General features: G+C 39.8%; 1 protein-coding gene across 2 annotated transcripts in view; it reads left to right on the top strand.

Moving 5' to 3' along the window:
* The window catches only part of UNC80 (unc-80 subunit of NALCN channel complex), a 237,999-nt gene that overhangs the window by 182,973 nt on the left and 30,561 nt on the right, over window positions 1–24,465 (top strand). For both annotated transcript variants that reach the window (XM_027122575.1, XM_027122582.1), the window contains exons 42-50: window positions 406–586; window positions 1,803–2,071; window positions 4,129–4,263; window positions 6,814–6,952; window positions 7,581–7,677; window positions 15,141–15,311; window positions 18,731–18,823; window positions 20,219–20,254; window positions 20,609–20,827. In XM_027122575.1, the coding sequence (XP_026978376.1) occupies window positions 406–586; window positions 1,803–2,071; window positions 4,129–4,263; window positions 6,814–6,952; window positions 7,581–7,677; window positions 15,141–15,311; window positions 18,731–18,823; window positions 20,219–20,254; window positions 20,609–20,827 (1,340 nt within the window). The remainder of the gene's footprint in view (window positions 1–405; window positions 587–1,802; window positions 2,072–4,128; window positions 4,264–6,813; window positions 6,953–7,580; window positions 7,678–15,140; window positions 15,312–18,730; window positions 18,824–20,218; window positions 20,255–20,608; window positions 20,828–24,465) is intronic.

Here is a 24,465-nt window from a genome sequence, read left to right as displayed (position 1 = left end):
CAAACCCAGAAACTGCGTAAGGCATCAGTAGAAATGATAGAAGCAATTGGAACTGACTGGCTCCTGTTGGAGAAGGTCTTCTATATTATGACATCCAAACAAATGGGCTGTATTTACTACTGAACTGTTCTTGACAGTGCTTGCCTTGTTCTCCTCCTCTAGCTGGCAAACTCCATAAGAAACACTTCCTTCTGTAGGACAGATGCAGGAAGTGAGAGTCAATTAAGTATTGTTTGCTCTTTCTGTGTGGTAAAGAAAAAATATTTCTCTCCCATTTCACTTCCCCCATCTTTCAATTTTTAATCAGCCCGGTTTGCCATTAAGGTTTTCACTTCAGTTTCTTCACTCTTGGTAATTTCAGAATTGCCAATTCTACTTTTCATCTGCTCCTACCTTTGCCGGTAGGTATTCACTCGGAAGCTGGAGGAAGTGGGGAGGGTTTTGTTTCTCATCTCCCTCACCCAGAAGATCCCCACAGCCCACAAGCAGTCCCACGTCTCCATGCTCCAGGAAGACCTCCTCCGACTGCCCTCATTCCCTCGAAGTGCTATTGATGCGGAGTTTTCACTCTTCAGTGATCCTCAAGGTATCAAGAAAGAAGCATTTCCTCTCTTGGGCTTCTTCTCCTGCCCTTCTTTTGTCCTCAGCTAGAGGACGTCTCTATCTTAATCGGCAGACAGTTCTCTAAGCTAGTGGCTCTCAGCTCTTGAGTGGACACAAGAATCACCTGGAGAACTTGATGAAACACAGATTGCTGGGTCCCACCCTCCGGCCCCGAGTTTCTGATTCAGTAGCTCTGGAATGGGGCTTGGGAACTTGCATTTCTGACAAGCTCCCAGGTGAGGCTGGTGCTTCTGTGCCAAGGACCAAATCCTGAGACCACTGCTCTAAGCTAATCGTAAGCAATTGAAGGAAGCAGTGTGGTATTGTTAGGAGAGTACTTGACTAAGTGAAGAACAGATATTTATATGAAATTCAAGAGGAGGCAAAACGAATCTACAGTGACAGAAATCAGAACAGTAGTTACCTCTGGACTGGGGGGAATGGATTTCCCAGAAAGGGGTATGAGAGAACTTTCTCAGGTGATGAAAATGGTCTATACATTGATTGGCGTGTTCGTTACCTGAGTGGGTATTTTTGTCAAAATTCATTGAATTCTACATTTATTTTCTGTGCCTTGTACTCTATCTAAATTATACCTTCTTCATTAGAAAGTCTGGAGTCAGGGCCCAGTAATCTGTGTTTTTATAAGACCTCCAGGTGGTTTCGATGCCCTAGGAAGCTTGAGAACCATTATTCAAATTGAGAGAGAGAGAGGGAGACTGAGACAGAGAAATTGGAAGAGACCCATTTTGAAACCACGCTCTGTTACTCAGTTATTAATCTGGGACAGTTTACTTAAATCAGCATCCGTATGCTCTACATCTTCATCCAGAAGCTCCAGAGAAATAGTAGACACAGCTCTAGTCTGACCATGAGTTCAAAGACCAAGAACAAGTCCCAGCCCTGCCATTTTCTTAATAGCTTATTTTTTCTCAAAGCCACAGCTTATGCAGCAGCAAGACACTGCACCTGCCTGCCCCGTCTTGCCCACAGAGTTGAATCAAAGAGTTGATGAAGAAAGTACTTGGAGGGTTAGGAGGTGTCACAGCAATGGCTGCAATATTGCTCTGGGAAACGTATCAGCAGTAGATCTTCATGTCCCTGAGCTGGAAACATCAGCGCCCTGGGGTTTGATCGCCCTCCACACTGACAGGATTGGCGTGGGGCTAATTCTGTCTCTGCTGTTTCATGTTTCACAGCTGGGAAGGAGCTGTTTGGCCTCGACACTCTTCAGAAAAGCTTGTGGATCCAGCTCCTGGAGGAGATGTTCCTGGGCATGCCGAGCGAGTTTCCCTGGGGAGATGAAATCATGCTTTTCCTCAACGTTTTTAACGGGGCTCTGATCCTGCACCCAGAGGACAGTGCCCTGCTCAGGCAGTACGCGGCCACCGTCATCAACAGCGCTGTGCACTTCAATCACCTCTTCTCCCTCAGCGGCTACCAGTGGATTCTGCCCACCATGCTGCAGGTGCACAGGCTGTCCTCTCCTGCCCATGGAACAGGTCAACAAGATCTGTACCAAAACTTTTAATGATGGAATTATCTTCTTTTATGACCTCAAAAGGCACCAAATGAACCCGCCCTAGAAACTTCCAAAAGGTCATAATATTCCATTGTCTTCTGAGATCTCCCAGACCTGGGCTCTGCTTTCCCATTTCTTCTGGACCAGTGGTTCTCAAAGTGCACTGTCTGGAGCAACAGCAGCAGAAGCAGCAGCATCACCTGGGGATTTGTTAGAAATGCACATTCTTGGGTTCCATCCCAGTGCTACTTAATCAGAAAGTCTGGAGTCAGGGCCCAGTAATCTGTGTTTTTACAAGACCTCCAGGTGGTTTTAATGCCCTAGGAAGCTTGAGAACCATTATTCAAATGTATGGCAAGCATTCAGTTGATGTTTCTCCCAAGAGAGTCTCCAACCTCTATCTGAATAGAAATTTTCATTGCCATTAAATTTGGTATGACAAGGTTGGAGGAGGTGAATGTAGCAGGAACAGTTTTCACTTAGTCATGCCTAATGTGTACATGGCTACAGTTAGGAGTACTGAATAAAGTTCAGAAGGGGCCTTGAGGGCTCATCCTACTTCTCATTTTTATGGAAATTTTAATAAAATTATGGAAGTAATGCATGTTTGTGTAAAGTGGCATTTGCTCAACTACAGGGGCAAGAAATTGACTTTTTTTTTTTTTTTTTTTTTTTGCGGTACGCGGGCCTCTCACCGTTGTTGCCTCTCCCGTTGTGGAGCACAGGCTCCGGACGCGCAGGCTCAGTGGCCACAGCTCGCGGGCCCAGCCGCTCCGCGGCATGTGGGATCTTCCCGGACCGGGGTACAAACCCGTGTCCCCTGCATCGGCAGGCGGACTCTCAACCACTGCGCCACCAGGGAAGCCCAAGAAATTGATTTTTAATATCATCAGGGCACTCTGTCCTATTTTTAGATAGTTGGAATTTCCTGTATAACTTTTTAAATAATTATCAAAAACAATAAATGCTCATTATAAAATTCGAAAGATAAAGAAAAGTTTAAAGAAGAAAATAAAGATCACCCATGGGGCTTCCCTGGTGGCGCAGTGGTTGAGAATCTGCCTGCTAATGCAGGGGACACGGGTTCGAGCCCCGGTCTGGGAAGATCCCACATGCCGCAGAGCAACTAGGCCCGTGAGCCACAACTACTGAGCCTGCGCGTCTGGAGCCTGTGCTCCGCAACAAGAGAGGCCACGAAAGTGAGAGGCCCGCGCACCGCGATGAAGAGTGGCCCCCGCTTGCCACAACTAGAGAAAGCCCTCGCACGGAAACGAAGACCTAACACAGCCAAAAATAAATAAATAAACAAATGTGGGGTTTAAAGAAAAAAGAATATTATTTAAAAAAAAAAAAGATCACCCATAATCCTCCCCCTAGATAACCATCGTTTACACATCTTGAAAATCTTGGTACTCTCTCGTACTTTTTCTAAAACAGAAGTTGAATCGTACCATATATTCAAGTTTGTTACCTACCTTTTTTAATGTGACATTAAGAATATTGTGGGAGTTTTCCCTGTAGCACTATATAGCATCTTTTAAAATATAACTGATAGTATTCTGTTGAATGCATATACATAATACACTTAACCCCAATTTATGAATAATTTAAGTTGTTTCAAATTTTCTACTATTTTAAGCAACCTTGCAGCAGTCATTATTGTATATATTATATCTTTGTACATTTGTCTGTTTTCTTAAGATAAATCACTAGTCACAAACTTCCCGAGAAAAAAGTATATTTTTAGGATTAAATATAAATATACTTATATATATATATATGTAAGTATATAAATATATATATAACATATCTATATTTTTAGGATTTTTATGTATATTGCCAGATCTCTCTCAAGAAGGTATATACCATTTTACACTCCCCTCCATCAGTTTATGAAATTAGTCATTTCCGTCCATGCTTCCCATGGCTATGAGTTTTAAAAGCAAACACAACTCTAGTAGGCTGTTAAGGAATTTTCTGAATATGGTGACATTTTTCCATAGGTGTACTCTGACTATGAAAGCAATCCCCAGTTGCGTCAAGCCATTGAATTCGCCTGCCATCAGTTCTACATTCTACACCGGAAGCCCTTTGTGCTCCAGCTGTTTGCAAGTGTGGCCCCTCTCCTGGAGTTTCCTGTGAGTAAGCTCTGTGGAAATAAAGACCAACCCAACGAGGAAAGCAAAGTCTGTTTATTCAGAGCTTACTACAGCAAGGGATTCCTGGGCTGGTTACTACAGATTGTAGATCAGTTCTATATTTATGTATGGCCTGGTCATTGTGCATTTGTATAATCAGTCTCTCAGCTCTCTTTATTCAAGCAATGGAATATAAATACCAAAAATTATTTCTCTTTCAACAAGAAAATCTTCTCTCTTCAACGTTTCTCTTCAACCCTTATTTCGGCCCCTAGGATGTAAATAGATCAACTCTCTGGATTTTTATACTCAGTTAATGAAAGGATGGAAAATGGAAAATGATAAAAGGAAGAGTTCCGGATTCTCATTTTTTTCTGTCACTCTCTAGCACTTACCCTGCTTTATTTTTATTTTCTGCAGAGCATTTATATCATATCACATGTAATATATGTATTTGTTTCACTAATATGTATCTTTACCACACCCCACAGTAGAATTTGAGCTCCGTTAAAACGAGACATTTGTCTGGTTTTTGCTTGCCTTTTGCTTGTTTTTAGTTGTTGTTTTGTTTGTTTTTGTTTTGCTGTAACTGCAGTGCACAAAATGGTGCCTGGCACATAGTAGGAATTTAATGAGGTTTTTTTTTTAAATTAATTTTTATTGGAGTATAGTTGCTTTACAATGTTGTGTTAGTTTCTGTTGTAGAGCAAAGTGAATCAGCTATATGTATACATATATCCCCTCTTTTTTGGATTTCCTTCCCATTTAGGTCACCACAGAGGATTGAGTAGAGTTCCCTGTGCTATATAGTAGATTCTCATTAGTTATCTATTTTATACGTAGTAGTGTATATATGCCAATCCCAATCTCCCAAGTCATCCCACCACCACCCCTTCCCCCTTGGTATCCATACATTTGTTCTCTACGTCTGTGTCTCTATTTCTGCTTTGCAAATAAGATCATCTATACTGTTTTTCTAGATTCCACATATATGCATTAATATATGATATTTGTTTTTCTCTTTCTGACTTACTTCACTTAGTATGACAATCTCTAGGTCCATCCATGTTGCTGCAAATGGCATTGTTTCATTCTTTTTATGGCTGAGTAATATTCCATTTTATATGTATATACCACATCTTCTTTATTCATTCCTTTGTCGATGGACATTTAGGTTGCTTCCATGTCCTGGCTATTGTAAATAGTGCTGCAGTGAACATTGGGGTGCATGTATCTTTTTGAATTAGAGTTTTCTCTGGATATATGCCCAGGAGGATTTGTTGTTTTAATGAATGAATCAAAGTCATTTTACAGAGATTTGAGACGGTAAGTATCTCCATTCTGGAGATAGATTATCAACTAAGACCTGTAAAATTCCCAGGGTTGTCAAAAAATTCATCTGTTTCTCAAACATATTTGATGTATTCAACCAATCCATTATGGAAATTTGCGGGGGAATGCTGAGTCCCATTATCATAGACCAGAGAAAACATAGGCATGAACTTTACTGGCCATTCACATGTTGCTGTATTTTTATGAGTTTCCACAAATATCTCTTTTGTACTAGATTAGCATTTAATAGATCCCTTAAAACTCAGGTGTTCACTCCATACAATAGCATGGTTGGATGCAGAATTCTGTAAGCTGAATACTGCCTAGATATTGTTATCAATGGCAGTGTTTATGAAACTTGTATTTCTGATCAAACCATATTAGTACTGATGTAGGAATTAATAAACTAAAATGGCTTTTCTTTTGTTTTTAATTGAAGTATAGTTGATTTACAATGTTGTGTTAATTTCTGCTGTACAGCAAAATGATTCAGTTATACACATATATATATACATCTTTTTTATATTCTTTTCCATTATGGTTTATCACAGGATATTGAATATAGTTCCCTATGCTATACAGTAGGACCTTGTTGTTTATCCATTCTATATATAATAGTTTGCATCTGCTAATCCCAAACTCCCAATCCATCCCCCTTCACCCTCCTTGGCAACCACAATTCTGTTCTGTGTCTGTGAGTCTATTTCATAGGTAAGTTCATTTGTGTCATATTTTAGATTCCACATATAAGTGATATCATATGGTATTTGTCTTTCTCTTTCTAACTTCAATTAGTATGATAATCTCTAGGTCCATCCATGTTGCTGCAAATGGCATTATTTCATTATTTTTATGGCTGAGTAGGATTCCATTGTATATAGGTACCACATCTTCTTTATCCATTCATCTGTCGATGGACATTTAGGTTGTTTCCCTGTTTTGGCTACTGTGAATAGTGATGCTATGAACATATGGGTGCATGTGTCATTTTGAATTAGAGTTTTCTCTGGATATGTGCCCACGAGTGGGATTGCTGGATCATATGGCAACTCTATTTTTAGTTTTTTTTAGGAACCTCCATTCTGTTTTTCACAGTGGCTGCACCAACTTACATTCCCACCAACAGGGTATGAGGGTTCCCTTTTCTCCACACCCTCTCCAGAATTTGTTATTTGTAAACTTCTTAATGTTGGCCTAAAATGGCTTTTCTTTGTACAGGATGCTGCCAATACTGGGTCCAGCAAAGGCGTGTCAGCTCAGTGCCTGTTTGACTTGCTGCAGTCGCTGGAGGGGGAGACCATGGACATCCTAGACATCTTAGAGCTGGTCAAAGCTGAGAAGCCTCTTAAGTCATTAGGTAAAAGCAAAACTTGCCTTGGCATTCTTTTTCTTTTTGTAATCTTTCTTTTTTTAAACGACCTTATACTGAATATTTTGAGCTAAATCAAAATAGCAAAAATAAGTGGAACGGTGGTATAAATTAAATGAGTACATTTTCCTATCTCCTGTTTTTCTTAAATTTCTTGTAAATCTTAAAATGTAAAGGATTCTCTGCCATGAAAATTGTATTAAAAGGGGGGCTCAATAGACCACTGTAGTTTTCAGAAAATTGGGTTTTCCTGGGCAATTCTAAGTGAATAACCCTTTAAGACAGGCTTTTATTATCATGGAATGTCTACAATTAGAGGTATTCAAAGATGAAGTCTCATGTCTTACCTTACAGCATCCAAATATCCTTCTATTAGATGAGTTTTTTTAAACTACCAAAATAAAGCACTTTTATTTGTCATCTGATTATTCAAAAATAGAACAGAATTTTTAGTCCCTTTAGATGAGGATATTAAGTGTTCACAGTTTAGGAATAAAGTCTAACAAGGAAATGCCTACAAAATATAACTGGAAAGAAAGTGTTAGGAGTAATAAATTCTTCTTTATCCCTGGTGGAATCCACTCTGATTGTGTGCCTTGCCCTTCTGTCCCTTCAGATTTCTGCTATGGAAACGAAGACCTGACTTTCTCTATAAGTGAAGCCATTAAGCTCTGTGTTACTGTGGTGGCATATGCTCCTGAGTCATTCAGAAGGTAACTGCAGCCTTTTATTCCATGCCTTGTAATAAGTAAGTATGGCAAAGGAAATAAAATTGAGCGACTACAAAGGTTATGTTTGCTAAGATTAGCCTGTAATGTTCTGGCAAGTACGTTTTCAAAAACTAAATTTAGGGAACTTGTCATAGCAGAGGTTATGAAAAATATAGTAAATCTTCATCAATTTGAAATCCCCTAATTTGGAAATTATGAAGTGGCTAAGATGTTTTAGTCTTGTTTAGGAAATATCCTCACATGTAACAGAAATTAATAGCAAATAAAATTTCAGAAAAGACATTTAAGCTACTTAAGAAAACTCATTTCAAGGAGCAATAAGAACTTGTGTCACACAAACAGCAGGAAGAGAAATCTTGCCTGTCATTTTGCCAAGTGCAAGGAATCCAAAGGACTCACCATGGCGAGTGTTATTTCCAGTTCTAGGGTGTTGGCTCTGACCAGATTTTATTTACATATATATATAGTGTGTATATATATATATATATATATATATATATATACATACACTATATATATATATATAGTATATATATATATAATATGTTAAATAAAAATACCTCATATCTCTATTAAAATAGGTATTCTAAAGGCAGAGACAATAATTCAAATGAATTATGGATAACCGCTTTTTATGTAATGTACATGCTTAAAGATAAGAGCTGCATTCCTTCCAAATGTTCCATAATTCTGGCTTAATCAGCCCTATGGCCTTCCCTCCTCTTCCTCAATTCAACATTAGGAAATCTCTCCCTCTTAATTTCTCAATCTACTTTGATTTTTTCATGTAATATCTAACCCATAAACAAAGCATTCGATTGTATTCTACCATATTCTTAGTATATGTGATATATCTTCCAATGCCTAATATAGTGCTGTATTCCATATATAACAATATAAATTTATAAAATGAATGAATCAGATAACAGCCAACTGTTTCCATGTTCCTATTTCTCTCATTTGTAATTCTTCTTGCATAGGCCTTTGTGGTGAGAAAATAGTTTGAAAATAAAAATATGGATTAGTCATAAACATATCACAGTTTTTGCCTCAACTTTCTTTCTTTTGAGAGAAGGATGGGCTAATGAATTATTCCAGGGTATTGCTCCTCTGTTAAGACTGCCAGATCTAGGTAGGTTATCACCTTTCTAATGTAAATTCAAAGAACTGAGACTACAAACTCCTGTCACACAGGAATAAAATATAAATCTTATCTGAGTGTGAACTCAGGGTTGCTGGCTCTGATCTAACCCAGAGTCACGCGCATTGGTCCTACCTCCTGGGACCAGCTGTTGATCTCATGTGCTCAGGGTGAGTTGTGACTCTGACTCAGGTTTGAAGTGAAAGGGAAGATGACTAGTGATTCTCCTGGTGAAACCAACAGAGAACTAGCGCTTGTCTATTCATACCAGTCCAGTTCTAACCTAATACAAGCCTATCCTGAAACATCTATAGATCGGGTGATTTATGGAACACTAGATAGAAATGTATAACTGATCTGAAAGTAAAGCATAGTGATCTACTTGGGATCTAAAGATTGCTTGGGGCTTACAGATTTCCACATTACTTAAAATTCTTAATTCTCTCTGTTTGATCAAATCTCCTTATCAGTTTCTCATATTCCTCCTCAAATCTACTTCTGGTTTTCAATTAGTGTAGAAAAATATTGACCCAACTATTGCAACTCTACTATTTTAACCCAGTGGATACTTTGACCCCAAGGATATTTTGACTACGACTTTATAAATACAAACATCTTAATCATAATTATACCTATAAATTTTCATTAAGGGATTATTTTCTAATTTATTTATGCCAGTTTAATTCCTCAGTCAGTTTATGTTGCAAATAAGCCACTTTCAACTTTTCATTTTATCAAAGTTCTTTTCATTGAAATTATTTTCTTTCTATGTAAAATTTATAATAAAGTTTACATTCATTGATTAAGTTTTAGGGGAGGACTTATTTTATCTTGGTCTGTATCAAACTTTGCTCATTAGAGTTTCTGTCATTTTGAGCTGTTGTGTTTCAGGTTTTGATCATTACTGCAGTTTCCCCAAGTCAAATTTCAACGGTGCCCATAAGATGTAGTTTCTTAATGTAGAATAAACATCTGAAGCAGGATGTTTATTAAATAACAAATTCTACTCAGTGGTGTTTTAACAATTGTCAGTTTTATTTTATATCAAAAATTCTTTCAGAATAGTTATTATGAATTGGATAAAAGACTGGGAATTTGTATTTTTAAAGTAATCAATGAAAAAAGCAGCAGACAACTGGTCAGGTATTCCCAGACTGCTTTATTATTCGGGATTAATCTTAGAGTGTAATACCATTATTTAATATTCTTCCATCAGTTTGTTCATTATGTACTATCTCCTCACACACCGCTGGGACAGAGAGAGCAGATGGTAGGGTCAGAACATCCCGCTGACAAGCAGGGTGACCTCCGCCCCATCTCCACAGTGCATTTCCCAGTCCCCCCACTGCAAATAATCTCTCCTGCCTCTGGTCCCAGAGCAATTTATTTTGAAGTTTTCCCTTATGAAATCTGTTGCTCAGCCATCTCAAGGCGCTGAGCCAAGTCACCTTACCTCATCCTGCCTCTTACCTACCAAGTCTGTAAACATGAGAAGCCACCTGAAGAAAATGCATACAGTTTATTCTTACCACAGCCTCTGGTGGAAATCTCTGCTCTCCTTGCCTGAGCTGAATATCACAGCCATCTTCAGGGTCCTCTTTATCCTTTCTCAGAAACTCCTGAAACGGTGTCAGTCATAAGAGTTGAGGTTTCTGGAAGGATCCAGTGAAGAGTGACTTCTTTCTTGCCCATGTTCTAAATAAATGAAGGAAGGCAGAAGGGAGGTTGAAATATCACCTTTAGTGTTGAGAAAGATTAAGTAGGGGAATCAGGCTTGAAACAGGACTGCCCTGAGAACTCACAGCAGAGGGTAGAAGCCCTGTTGGCAGGCTTTTCCAGGAAAAGGAAAAGAGCTGAGATGATTTTGCCCAGTATGTCTATATCAATTTGCCCCTCAGGTAAGTCTTTGTCTTCTCCAGAACCGAATGAGTAAAAGGGCAAAGAGGAACCGGGATTGATATTGACTGAACTCTCTCTGCTGGAAGGAAACATAAGGAATGAATAAAATATGCCACCCCCATCCCCAACATTCCCACCTTATTCTGTCTTAAGCAATGGGGATTAAACTCTGTGCCCCTGGTCAGCCCTGCCTCAGGAGGGCAAATCTACCCTCTCTCAGGACGGTCTTCATCCTACTTTCCTTAGGCTCCTCCTACAATATCACAGCTCCATAAAAGGTTCAAAAATGGATCAAAACCTTACATTAACTTAACTCCAAGTCCACTCGATTCCTAAGTGTCAAAATACCCCCTCTTCTATTTTCCACTCCAAGCATATCCAGTACCATGTTATTAGGGTGTATCAGAGATTCTGCAGTGCGATTAAGTGATAACATGAAGACACTGCAATAACAAAATGTATAAAGATTCTCTAATATTAAAATGCTAGCAGCATAGAGAAGCCCTAAATTTGACTAAAAAATCCTCGCATTATCAAATTCCCAACGAGCTATGAAAGACACTTTCAAGTGAAAATCCAAACACATTGAAATCAAAAGGAATTAGAGTTCACAATCAAATTCTCTTGTCATTGTGAGTTAAAAGCCAGAGTCCAATACTGTTAAGCTAAATTAAAAATTTTTTTAAAAACCTCCCTAATACCTTATTCTGCTCTGTTTAAGCCAGAACTGTTCTTAATTCCTGGGTGGAGCCAGGATCTCTTAAGTAGTTGTTCCCTAGGATATGTTTCATGGGAATAAATTCAATTCTTACAAGACTTCAACATTTGTAATTCCAAGTCCCTGTTGTGCTTAAAATTTTTTTTAAATAATGTATTTTATTTAAATATTCATACAAGAAAGTTTTTACAAATTGTAATTTTATAGTTTAATGAATGTATACAAAGTTAACACATCAGTGTAGCTACCACTCAAATTGAAAAATCAGATAAAAGAACCACTATCCTGATTTCCAACACCACAAATCAGCTTTGTCTGTTTCTGAACTCAACTACGATGAAATAATATGGTAGGTATTTTTTAATGTCTGACTTCTGTTATTCAGTATTATTTCATGAGATTCATCCACGCAATTGTGTATAACAGTAGTTCTTCATTTGTCTATAATATTCTATTGTATGGCTATGCTGCAATTTGTGTATTTCTTCTTTTGTTGACAGACATTAATGTTGTGTCCAGTTTGAAGCTCTTACCAGTAATGCGGCAGTGAACATTTTTATATATGTCTTTGTGTGCACATATATATGCGTCTCTGTGGGTAGAAATGCTCTGCTAGATCATGGAGTATGTATATGTTGTGCTTTAGTAGATACTACCAAAAAGTTTTCCAGAGGGCTTGTATCAGTTTTCACTCCCAACAGCAGTGTATAGGTGTTCCAGTACTCTACAGCCTCATCAACACTTTGTCAGTCTTTTTTATTTTAACTGTTTTTGTTGGCTTATAGTGATATCTCATTGTGGTTTTGATTTCCATTTCCCTCCAGCACATTAAAAGGTTTGGAAGCCTTTCAGATTGTTTACTGGAATTTGGATATCTACTTTTGCAAGGGGCCTATTGAAGTATTCTACCCATTTTTAAATGAGATTATCAGTCATTTTTATTTGATATATAGAATTTTTTTTAAAGAGTGTGATATAAATACATTTTAACTTATATAGAGTGGTGTTGCTGGTAAACATTTAACAAGCAGCTCTCTGGGAGAAAGAGTTTCTAATGTGTAGCATTGCCAATTTGCCAATATGTAGCAATTGCTGAATACAAAATACCAGAATGACATCATTGAATGTGGTGTTGGAAAGAGATGCTTATGGTAGGCCTTTTTCTTTAAATTAATTTTTATTGGAGTATAGTTGCTTTATGATGTTGTTAGTTTCTGCTGTAAAGCAAAGTGAATCAGCTATACATATACCTCCTCTTTTTTGGATTGCCTTCACATTTAGGTCACCACAGAGCATTGAGTAGAGTTCCCTGTGCTATACAGTAGGTCCTCATTAGTTATCTATTTTACACGTAATATCAGCAGTGTATATCTGTTAATCCCATCCCAATCTCCAAGTTCATCCCGTCCCCCCCTTCCCCCTTGGTATCCATACGTTTGTTCTCTATGTCTGTGTCTCTATTTCTGCTTTGCAAATAAGAACATCTATACCATTTTTCTAGATTCCACATATGTGTTAATATACAATATTTGTTTTTCTCTGTCTCTCTTACTTTACTCTGTATGAAGTGAAGTCTTACAGTCTCTAAGTCTGTCCACATCTCTGCAAATGATCCAATTTCGTTCCTTTTTATGGCTGAATAATATTCCAGCGTATATATGTACCACATCATCTTTATCCATTCCTCTGTTGATGGACAATTAGGTTGCTTCCATGTCCTGACTACTGTAAATAGTTCTGCAGTGAACCTTGGGGTGCGTGTATCTTTTTGAATTATGGTTTTCTCTGGGTATATGCCTGGTAGTGGGACTGCTGGGTCATATAGTAGTTTTATTTTTAGTTTTTTAAGGAACCTCCATACTGTTCTCCATAGTGGCTACATCAGTTTACATTCCCACCAACAGTGTAAGAGTGTTCCCTTTTCTCCACACCCTCTCCAACATTTGTTGCTTTTGGATATTTTGATGATGGTCATTCTGACAGGCGTGAGGTGATACTGCTTTGTAGTTTGGATTTGCATTTCTCTAATAATTAGTGATGTTGAACATCTTTTCATGTGTTTCTTGGCCATCTGTATGTCTTCTTTGGAGAAATGTCTGTTTAGGTCTTCCACCCATTTTTTGATTGGGTTGTTTGTTTTTTTGATCTTGAGCTGCATGAGCTGTTTGTATATTTTGGAGATGAATCCTTTGTCAGTTGCTTCAGTTGCAAATATTTTCTCCCATTCTGGGGGTTGTCCAGTAGGCCTTCTTGACTGGTTATTTAGCCATTCCAGCACACCACTGGCTACTTGTATTTCAAATAACATCTCTTACTCTGTGGTTTATAATTTTACTCCCCTAAGGTTGTCTTTTGATGAACAGAGCTCTTCATTTTAATACAGTCCAATGTGTCACCTTTTTCCTATTTTTTAGTGCTTTCTGTGTCCTCTTATGAAATCTTGGCTAACCCAAGGTTATGAATATATCCCCTTATATGCTAGGTGCTTCTTTGTTTTTATCTTAACATTTAGATTAACAAGCCATCTGGAATTAATTTTGGTATGGTGTAAAGTAAGGGCCAAAGTTTATTTTTCCCATAGACGTATCTAATAGGCAATAGACCCAAGCACCATTTATAGAAAAGACTAGCCTTTCCCCATTGCATTGCAGTGTCATCTTTGTTATAAATCAAGTATCTGTGGATTTGTTTTGGACTCCTTATTCTGTTTCACATATCTATTTGTCTATCCTTGCACCAATATTATACTGTCTTAATTATGATAGTTTTATAAAAAGTCTGATGTCTGGTAATAGGTCCTTTTACAATTATGAAATTTCCATCTTTAACTTACCTTGAAGTCTGTTTTGTCTGACATAATAGTTACATCAGCATTCTTTTGGTGTTTGCTCTTACTTTCACCTTCAACATTTCTATATACTTATATTTAATGTCTCTCGATAGCAAAATATAGCTGAATTTTTAAATTATTCACACTAGTAAGCAGCCATTTTCATACCTGTATCACAGTGACTGTTTCCAGACCAGACTCTTGCTGTAAACTTGCTTAAGCTTTAAGAAGCCAGACTCCTAAAGAAGGGTTTTATTTTGTTTGTTTGTTTGTTTTGCGGTACGCGGGCCTCTCACTGCTGTGGCCTCTCCCGTTGCGGGGCAACAGGCTCCGGACGCGCAGGCCCAGCAGCCATGGCTCACGGGCCCAGCCGCTCCGTGGCATGTGGGATCTTCCGGGACCGGGGCACGAACCCGTGTCCCCTGCATCGGCAGGCGGACTCTCAACCACTGCGCCACCAGGGAAGCCCAAGAAGGGTTTTATTTTGTCTCAGATTTGTTACAAATTACTGAATGGAAGCTTTGTTGATTTTTGTGAAGCTTGTTTCTCTGATTGACTGAATAGCTCTACCTGTCACCATTCTATTGTTCTTTCAACCAATTGTATATATGCTAACTCTCCCAAGTAGATAATATTCTTCCTAAATGCAGAATTTTATCACCTTTTATCCGGTGCTTAATTAACTAATTAATTAGTGTTGGTAGATATTTCCAGCAGCTTTAATTACTCTTGACTTGGGTGGTGTGGGAAGGGGATTCAGAGTTTTCCAACTCTCTAGAGGCTTTTCATTTCTCCATGCTCCAGAATATCAAGTAGGGTGTAAAAACGTGATTTGGTTTTCTATCTGTTGATTAAAGTCTTCAGATGCTGATGGTCTTGGAAGCTTTGGTGCCATGTTACCTACAAAAGCTAAAGAGGCAAACGTCACAAGTGGAGACAGGGCCCGCTGCCCGAGAGGAGATCGCCGCCATGGCTGCTCTTGCGACATCCCTGCAGGCCCTTTTATACAGCGTAGAGGTCCTCACCAGGTAATCCCATCGGCAGAAATAGCCACAGCCATAAGCTCTATGTATCCACCAAAAAGATGAAAATCTCTAAAACCCAGTTTTTATTTACAGATAACTTATCCAAACTCAGCTGAAACTGCAAGCATTCCCTAAGTTGTTTAGATAAATAGTGCTCAGTACTCTAAATAATAATAATGATGATGACAATAATAATAATAATTGTTAGTATTATTATTCTACCATGATTGCTAAACACACATTTACATGTAGCTTGCCGAGCTTCTGTGGCAGTTTTAACCCAGCAGTAAACAAATCTTTTGTAAAAGGGCTAATTTAGTGAATATGAAAATGTGATCCACGTTTTTATTAGCTCTTTTTTTACGAGACATGAAATGTCTGCAATTTCAGCTAAGCATTCTTTTATTATTTTCCTGTTTGTAAAGAGCTGGGTTTATTTTTACTTTAATTTCAGAAGCTACATAACAAACATAAACTACAAAATTTTATTCTAATGCTAGAATTGATAGATTCTCTGTCGGACAGGACTCAAGAGTGCTGAGAGAGGGGACTGAGGGATTTAGGATTGGAAAGGTCAGTTGACACCAGGGTTCAGCCCTAAACAAAGTTCCAAGAAGTTAGCCCTGTCACCAGATTCTTGGGTACAGAAGCAGAGGAATTGAGCTGCCCTGTGTCAGGGAAGGGGTGGATAGATGAGGCCTGGGCAGGCGTTGGCGGGTGGGGGCATTAGCGGGGCCGGGGGGATGTCTGTGTACCAAGGATAGAGCGAGTGGGGGTGGTAGATGCAGGACACTATATAGTGATAGGCTTTCCTTTTCCATTGTCATCTAAAATCAGCTGGAAGGAGACGTTCCTCCCCACGGGTGGAGGTGGGGAAGCCGTCTTTCTGCATCGATGTCTTTGCTTCTCCATCCCATTTGGCCATATTGTTAGCCTAAAATTCTATGGTTTACTCCCGTCACAGGCACCAACTTCTCCAGCCCCATCTTGCTCAGTTGGTGAGGGTACTCGCTGCAACCCCTCAGTCCAGGGAGGACTTTTCCAGTGTGCACCAGCAAGTGAGAGGGGGAGTGAGATTGTTATTCATTAAGTTCAACCTATGTTTAGTTCCTAATCTTGCACTACATTGCCAACCGAGGCAAGCAGAACATAGCCCAAAGCCTTGGGTAGACTCTCTGCTGAACTGCCCGCGTGCATCTAATCTGAAGGGATGGGAAGCAGTGGAATAGGGAGCAGTGACAAACTGCCGGTGAGAAACTGCCCCCAGTGCTTTGATGATGGTTTCCTGGAAGTCTGAGGGGGAAGAACATTACAAGGAGAAATACGTGACTTACACCTTCCCTTCTGCCCCCACCTGGTTATGTCACTAGTGCCTTCCTGTGACTAGAGGAGAGAAGAGCAGTCAATTTCCTTCAAGGGCCACTTGATTCTCTCTGTTTACAGTACACAGTGTTGATGCTTTCTATTCCCTTTTATAAGGATACGTCAATTAACTTCTCCAAAACTGACTTACCAAAAATTCCACAAAGAGTTATGGATGGAGCTCTGACATTTGAAATTCTGTGGCCTTAAATATTCCCATGTATTTAATATTCAAAAGATAGAGTGGAAGGCTAGCCTCATTGGCTGGCTGTAATTATTCACAACAAAATTGGCTCCATTGTTTTTACGAAAAGAAAATGAGAAGAATACCACTTCACTTCCACAGTCCTAATGTAGTTGATCATGAAAAAAAAGTAACCGTTCTATAGGTAGTAACACAGAAACAAGTATATTACAAGTGTATCAGTATTAGTTTTCCATTGTTGCATAGCACATTACCACAAACTGAGAGGTTTAAAACTGAATGCGTTTATTATCATCGCATGGTTCTGTAGGCCGGAAATCTGGGCAGGCTCAGCTGATCTGTCGGCTCAGGGTCTTGCAAGGCCAAAATCAAGATGTCAGTTGGTCTGAGCTCTTACTGGAACGATCTGGGGAAAAATCCACTTCTCAGCTCATTCAGGGTTTTGGCAGAATCCAGCACCAGGCCGCTTTAGGTCTGAGGTCCCCTTTCCTTCCTGACCGTCAGCCAGGGGCCACTCTCTGCTGTTGGAAGACATTTGTATTCCCTCTTACAGGGCCCCGCAGTTGTCCAGCCAGCAGGGATGCCTTGAGTCCTTCTCAGACTTCAAATTTGTCTGCCCCTCCCAAGAGAAACTTTCTGCTTTTTAAGGGCCGGTGATGAGATTAGGCCTACCCAGATGGTTTCCCTTTTGCCATATGATGTAGCGTGATAACGGGAGTAACACCAGTGGGGCAGTGGGGGGAAGGTCTTGGGGCTAGCTTTAAATGCTGCCCCCTACAGCAAAGGCACCGAAGAGACGGTCTGGAGCGATTTTTAAAGGTTACTCTCCAGCCACAACCAGCATACAGAAAATGAGCATGACAAAAGCAAGCTTTAAAGAGTTCGTGTAAGCAATTGCTTTGAAAGGGCTTATCTTCCTTTCCACGTCACAGATGACACAGACGCAGTTGACCTATATATGAGCTCATTTGAACCTGTTTCTTAGCATCTATAATAAATTACTGACTTAACAATAGATACTAATTTACTCACTTCCCTGGGTAGTCTTAGGTACAATTTTTTTTTAACAACTTTATTGGAGTATAATTGCTTTACAATGGTGTGTTAGTTTCTGCTGTATAACAAAGTGAATCAGCTATACGTATACATATATTCCCATTTCCCTGCCATCTTGCAACTCCCTCCCACCCTCCCTATCCCACCCCTCTAGGTGGACACAAAGCACCGAGCGGATCTCCCTGTGCTATGTGGCTTCTTCCCACTAGCTATCTATTTTACATTTGTTAGTATATATAAGTCCATGCCACTCTCTCCCTTCGTCCCAGCTTACCCTTCCCCGTCCCCGTGTCCTCAACTCCATTCTCTACGACAGGAATAAAGACACAGACTTAGGTCTAACTTTGACTAGAAAGATTCTTTCCTTGTTTGATAGTTTCTCAGAAAAACAGAGTGGTTGATTATGGAGCAGGTGGCCTAAAGGATATGTACACCCTTATCTTTTTTTTTTACTGTCTAGAATGGCTAACTTCCTGGTACTTGTGGAATTGAAAAAATGAACTCTTAACTCACTTAATCAGCACAGACTTAGAAGTCTGATTTCATGAATGTCTGGTCTGAAGAGTACTTGTTTATTACTCAGGACCAAGAAATGAAAGACCTTAAATCGTGGTGAGCTTATAGACCCTTGGGAATCAGTGTTCCCTTTAAAGTGCCTTCCAGGACAGACTCAGCAGGGGAGTGTGACAGAAAAGGCCAAAGTCTTTGTAAGCTTCTAGCTTCAAGCTTGTGTGAGCTGCAGTAACTTGAGGGTTTCATAAGTGTCTCCACTTCTGTGGTTTTGTTACTGTTGTTGCAGGCCCATGACGGCCCCCCAGATGAGCAGGTGTGACCAGGGTCATAAAGGGGCCACCACAGCCAACCACACCATGTCGTCTGGGGTGACTACCAGGTAATTCACTGGCTTTATTCTGTGGTCTCTCAATGTCGTACAACCTGAATCTCAGCTGTTGCGAGTGAAAGGAATCCTGAAAATAGTCGATATTGAGCGCGAAAATCTCCAAGGAAGAGAGAAGAAGGTGAGAGTTGAGAGTTACACGAAAACACCTAGGCTTTTTTTTTGCAGTTGTCACCTTTGTAAATGAAGAGAAGTAAGCCACCTTCAGAAAGTGGCATTTATGTCCATTTGTTTGTGTGAACATGCAAGATGTTCTCTGCCTCCTGGGTGGTCTTTGAACTATTCCAGTGTTGTTTCACTTGCCTCCAAGAAAAAGGCAAAGGAAACAATAATAATCAGGAGGTGGCTTCTCATTCCAGGGCAGTTGTGCAGAGTCACCTTTCTTTCATCTGGACAGATTTTCTACAGACATTTCATCCAAGCTTTGACTTAGCCCCTTAACTGATGCTTTCACGGTTGTTGACTTAATCACCTTCCCTCTTGGTGCAACTCAGACACTGGCTGCACTAGTTAATACTTTACTTCATTCTCCCTGGGTTAACCTCTAGGTACTCTGAGACAAAAATAAAAGTTTAATTAGCTTCCTCCTCCAGGGAAGATTTTAAGACACAGCAAACCCAAAATCAGCTAGGGAGAAAGTTCTCTTTTCCCAGTATGGAGTAATTAGCAGAGATTATAAGGAAAAACTGAATAATTTTCTATTTTTAAGTGTATATCATTATTTATGTAAATTCCCTGCTTATCATATATTTATGTTAAAAATGAAATAAGTTCCAAACTATCACATCAGATATAAATTATCTGATGTGATAGTGTTACCTCAATTTCTCACATTAGGGGAAAATGATTATATGGGTTTTGAGTAATGAGTTTAAGGGATATTTAGGGGTTTCTCTAAGCTTACTGAGCTATGTTCAACTCTAGATGAAAGGTGCCCAGAGAAAGAGGGTTTCTAAAGTCCTCTTACCCATCACTCATAAAACAAGAAGTCTCCAGAACTGAAAGGAAGTCAGAAGTCAGCCATATTTCTTCCTAAAATATGGCACATGATGTTAAAACTGCAACTTAGATTCACCTCACCTTGAAAGTTTTCCAAAATTTCCTTCATTTGACCGCATTCCATGAGTTTGTGTGTGTTTTTAGAGTATCTGTCTTTCTACAAATTATCTGGCAGTGGAACGGCGTTCATGGCAGCTATAGTTGCAGCATATGTGGTAGGCAAATGAAAGATCAAGATTTTATATTTTAGGATTAGCATGTGTGTATTAGGGAGCTTACCAAAATGTGTAACTTCAAAGGCTTCTCATAAGAAAAAGCCGTTAAGAGGCCCCACCACAGGGCCCCTGCTCTTACTCTGATAGTTACGCAGACTGTTTTTCTGACTCCCAGGTACCAGGAACAAGGCGCCAAACTGCACTTTATCAGGTACAGAAAGACAACCTAATTTTGTACTGATTCTGTCATCTTGTGATAATTTGCCTTGTGAGCTGGGTTATGGTTCCGTCAGCTTTCTTTTCATTCAGGCATGGCATCCCACTTCTGCATAAATCCTCAGGAAGTGGCTAATGGAAAGCCAGTACAGTTTGGGATGACAGCCTCTTGCAGGATGATGAACTTTCTCGATCCTTCCGATAAGGTTCTCCTAGGCCCCGCCCTGCTGCTTCATTAACTTGCATGTAATCTAAGGCATCATATTTTTCTTCAGTGTGATACCTTCCTCTCATAGTTGCCCCCCATACACCTTCCCAGACCCCCAGTTAAACTTTTATAATTCCCCAGAGAAAACCTGCACTTACTGGAGGAAGGGCAGGGCCTTCCCAGAGAGGAACTAGATGAACGGCTTGCTCGGGAGGAGTTCAGAAGACCCCGGGAGTCGCTGCTGAACATCTGCACCGAGTTCTACAAGCACTGCGGGCCCAGGCTGAAGATCTTGCAAAACCTGGCCGGGGAACCGCGGGTCACTGCCCTGGAGTTGTTGGACGTGAAGTCCCACATGAGGTACTGTCCTCATTTTCTCTGCCCCTGAGTGTGCACACAGCTTGGGCCGGATGTCTGGAGGGGGTTGGGGAGGGCTGTATGCGGGGGGGATAAATGTGGGGCAGGATAAAAACTCGAAACTGGCTGAAATTGATTGGTCTCCTGTAGCCTGGATGCACATCAAACAGGGCCCTCTGGGAAAATAGATGTTAAGTCTGTGGAAAACGATCTTAGCGTGGACAGGGGGAAATGTTCTTAAAGACAGAAAAGCCCAGTTGATATATTTGCTCCTTAATAAAAGAGAGTGAAAGGGAGATTGCATCACCTGAATTCATAGGGAAGTAACTTTCTTCCACATGCTCTTTACTGCACAAATTCTAATTTTTCACAAGAATCCAATGTCCCCTCTCTCTTATTTTACACAAAAAAATGCACAGCTACTTTCTGCTTGAGGACTTGCTCTGCCGCTACACTATCTGAGGACTCAGTGAGGGGCCTGCAGGGAAGGAGCAGTTTTAACTCGGAGCCACACTTTGGTTGAGTCTGAGATCCCTTATATACATGTTGTGCATGATAGCCTTCCAATGTTTCGAAAAAGTGTCCTGGTAAAAATTCTGCACTAGATGAGGCCAGTCATCCTTTAAAAATTTGTACTCCTGGTATGTCAGGGAGAGCCCCCAGAATTATATCTCTGTGCACTCATGTTTCCTTCTTCCTAAGGAGATGTCATGTCACTTGTTGCTTCAAACTATAAAGGCTGTGTCTGTATTTTCAGATTCTTAAAAGGAACATGATTCCAGATGATCTTCTATTTAGATTTGTAACAGTTTTTAAAGCATCATAAAAATTCCTTGAAAGGAAAATTCCATTGGTAACAAAACATTCACTTGGAAAGTTTAGTATATCTGTAAAACTAAAGGTAGGCTTAAGTTCTAGCCTTTCAGAAATAACATTGCAATTTGGCAAAACACACCAATTTCCTGATTATCGTCTCTTTTTTTTCTTAAAATGATTCCTCGAAAAATTTAGAAAGTACTAAGTGAGGGAAAATGAGAAGCCAGAAATGTCTGGAGAACACAGGCTCTTTATCCTCCAGACTGATTTCACATTCTCTGAGTTACTGGCACACACCCAGAAGTCTAGAGCGTCACATGTGTTCACACTCCCTGCTGTGCTGTGATGGGGAAGAACTTATTTTGCACTAAGAATTTCAGCTCCTGCACTGGGAAAGGCGAGGAAAGTTTGAAGTGTTAGGCTTCTGTTGCCATAGTAACTCCGTGCTCCATTCAGGTCATCTCCCCTCCTTTCCTACTGATAATGACTAGCTGATCTGAGTAATTGTACATCACATTCCCAGAGTCAGAGAATCACTACTATCGACAGACATTTTGTGGGAGAAAGGGGAAAAGATTCCTGAAAGATAGGAGAGCGAGTGAAAAGTGGGGGGAGGGGAGGGGAGAAATCATGATAATGGGTTAGTACCTGTCTTATGTATATCTGTATCTACACCCAAGGCATTTGGAGAGAGGGGAGAGCATGAGTTAGAGAGGCCTGGAGCTCCCTCTAGAGGTCAAACCCTATTAAAGGTTAAATGAGCTCTAGGAGTTCAAATGATTAGCTCTGTGCCTGGCACAGATCTAGGGCTCAATAGATGCTAACGCTAATGAGAAAGATCCACATGCTGTCCTAGACACTGGGGATGTAAAATAAAGCCCTAGTCCTCAACATGATCACAGTTCAATACGTGAGGCACACGTAAGAATACAGAATGCGGTGTTGCAAGCACTATATATCACATGTGTTTATGTGTTTATTATTTTACCAAGTACTTGAGGCAACTCAGAAAATTATATGATGCAAAGGGATACAATTTACAAATTAGAGAGTCGAAACAATGTGAAAAATTAGCAGGGAAATAGTTTATGATAAGATTAGCATGGGAAATCTACGTGATTTTATCACATTAGATACTATTGATGAACTGTAAATTTGACTTTGGGCTTCTGAGTTATCAAAACAACAGGGAGAAATGGCTGATCATAAAATCACAGTGTCAATAAGATAAAACACAACTAGGTTTTTTTGGTAAAGCAAAATCCCCTTTTTAAAATATGAAGAACAAGAAGTATCTCCTGGTTGAGGCATGTTGAAAGGAAAGAGCAGAGTGATGGGCAGCAGCCTCACCAACATCCCATCACAGGTAAAGGGCCAGTCTCACGTGACTGGATGCCTGGAGGTACCAAAAGCTGCAGAACGTCACGATGCAATTCAGCAAGAGTAACCTGTATGAGCACAGGTATTTCATGGCCTGGATCTATGGGAAGGTAGGCAGAATTTTTTAATGCCAGAGACTATTTAGACGACATCTCCTCTGTTCATGCTATTTCACACCAGCTCTCAATAAAACTGGACCCGTCACGTTCTCTGGCCAAACAGAGTTTGCTGAGTTCCACATGTTTTGACCCTACACCAAAGCACAGGGTATAGTTAAGGTTTTCTTTTGTAAATCAAGTACACATTTGGCTGTGTGTCAAAGTCAGAGCTAAATATATAAATTTTAGAATTGGGGACCTATAGGTAGTATTTAAAGTCCTAAGAATAGATAGTATCCATCAAGGATAGTATCCATGATTTTTTTTTTTAAAAGAAATGGGACGATATAAAAGATAGAGGAGATAATTGCAAGAAGTACTCGATGTGGATCAAGGAGCCAAGAAGGAGTGTTGAGGCAATCTGTACCCCTGCATTTGCAGAAGTTATGATTGGCTGCAAGGCTCTCAAGTAAAACATTCTTGATTAGATAGAGTTTCTACCCTAAAGGAATTTATTACCTCATTTTCTCAGACCAAAGCTGCCACAGCAGCAGAATAGCAGGACAGTAAGCTCTGCAAATGAATTTTTCTCTCTCTCCCCCCTCGCCCACCTCTCTCCAACTCTCCCTCTTTCCTTTCTCCCCCTCCGTCTCTCCCTTGTGTTCTCAAGATTTTCATGTGATAGTACAGCAAAGACTATATTAAAGGAAATTTTTGTTTTATGCTGGAAGCATATTCATTTTGTAACATGACCAGAGATGAGAGAAATTCAGTTAATAATCCATCAGATGACACAAATCCAACTCTAAGTATTGTTTTCAAGCTTGAAATAGATCAGTTATTTCTCTAGCATTTCTTAAGGTTACCTACAAGATAACAAGGGAAAAGAAATATGTGTATATACTAGATTTGTTGTGGTGGTCACTTCATGATGTATGTGAGTCAAATCATTGCGCTGTACACCAAGAAATATGTGTATATAGATATACTTTTATCTGTCAATCAAACGACCTGAAAAGTAAAGCATTATTTTCTGCATGGCACATTTGTGAGAAAGAGATAAACAAAAGAGTGTGAAGACTGTTTAAAACGATTTCTTTAAAACACACACACTCACACACAATTTCTAGAAGGACAAGGTGTATGTTCAGTCTGGAGAGAGTATGAGTGGGGATGAAGAGACAGTGACTGTTGATAGTGAAGGGTTGCCATGGAGAAGATGGATTGAATTCATGCTTCCAGATGAAGCCTCATAGGAAAATACTGAGGGAATTTGGGGACCTAATATGAGGAGAGCTTTTCACAGTGTGGATGTCCAAAGATGGAATGAGCTGCCTCATGCAGTGG

Source organism: Aethalodelphis obliquidens, unplaced genomic scaffold (genome assembly GCF_003676395.1).
Source record: "Aethalodelphis obliquidens isolate GAN/ISIS:26980383/991018 unplaced genomic scaffold, ASM367639v1 scaffold2, whole genome shotgun sequence".
NCBI classification, from domain to species: Eukaryota; Metazoa; Chordata; class Mammalia; order Artiodactyla; family Delphinidae; genus Aethalodelphis; species Aethalodelphis obliquidens.
Note: the sequence above shows the minus strand (reverse complement) of the source record. Positions and strands in the feature narration are given on the sequence as shown.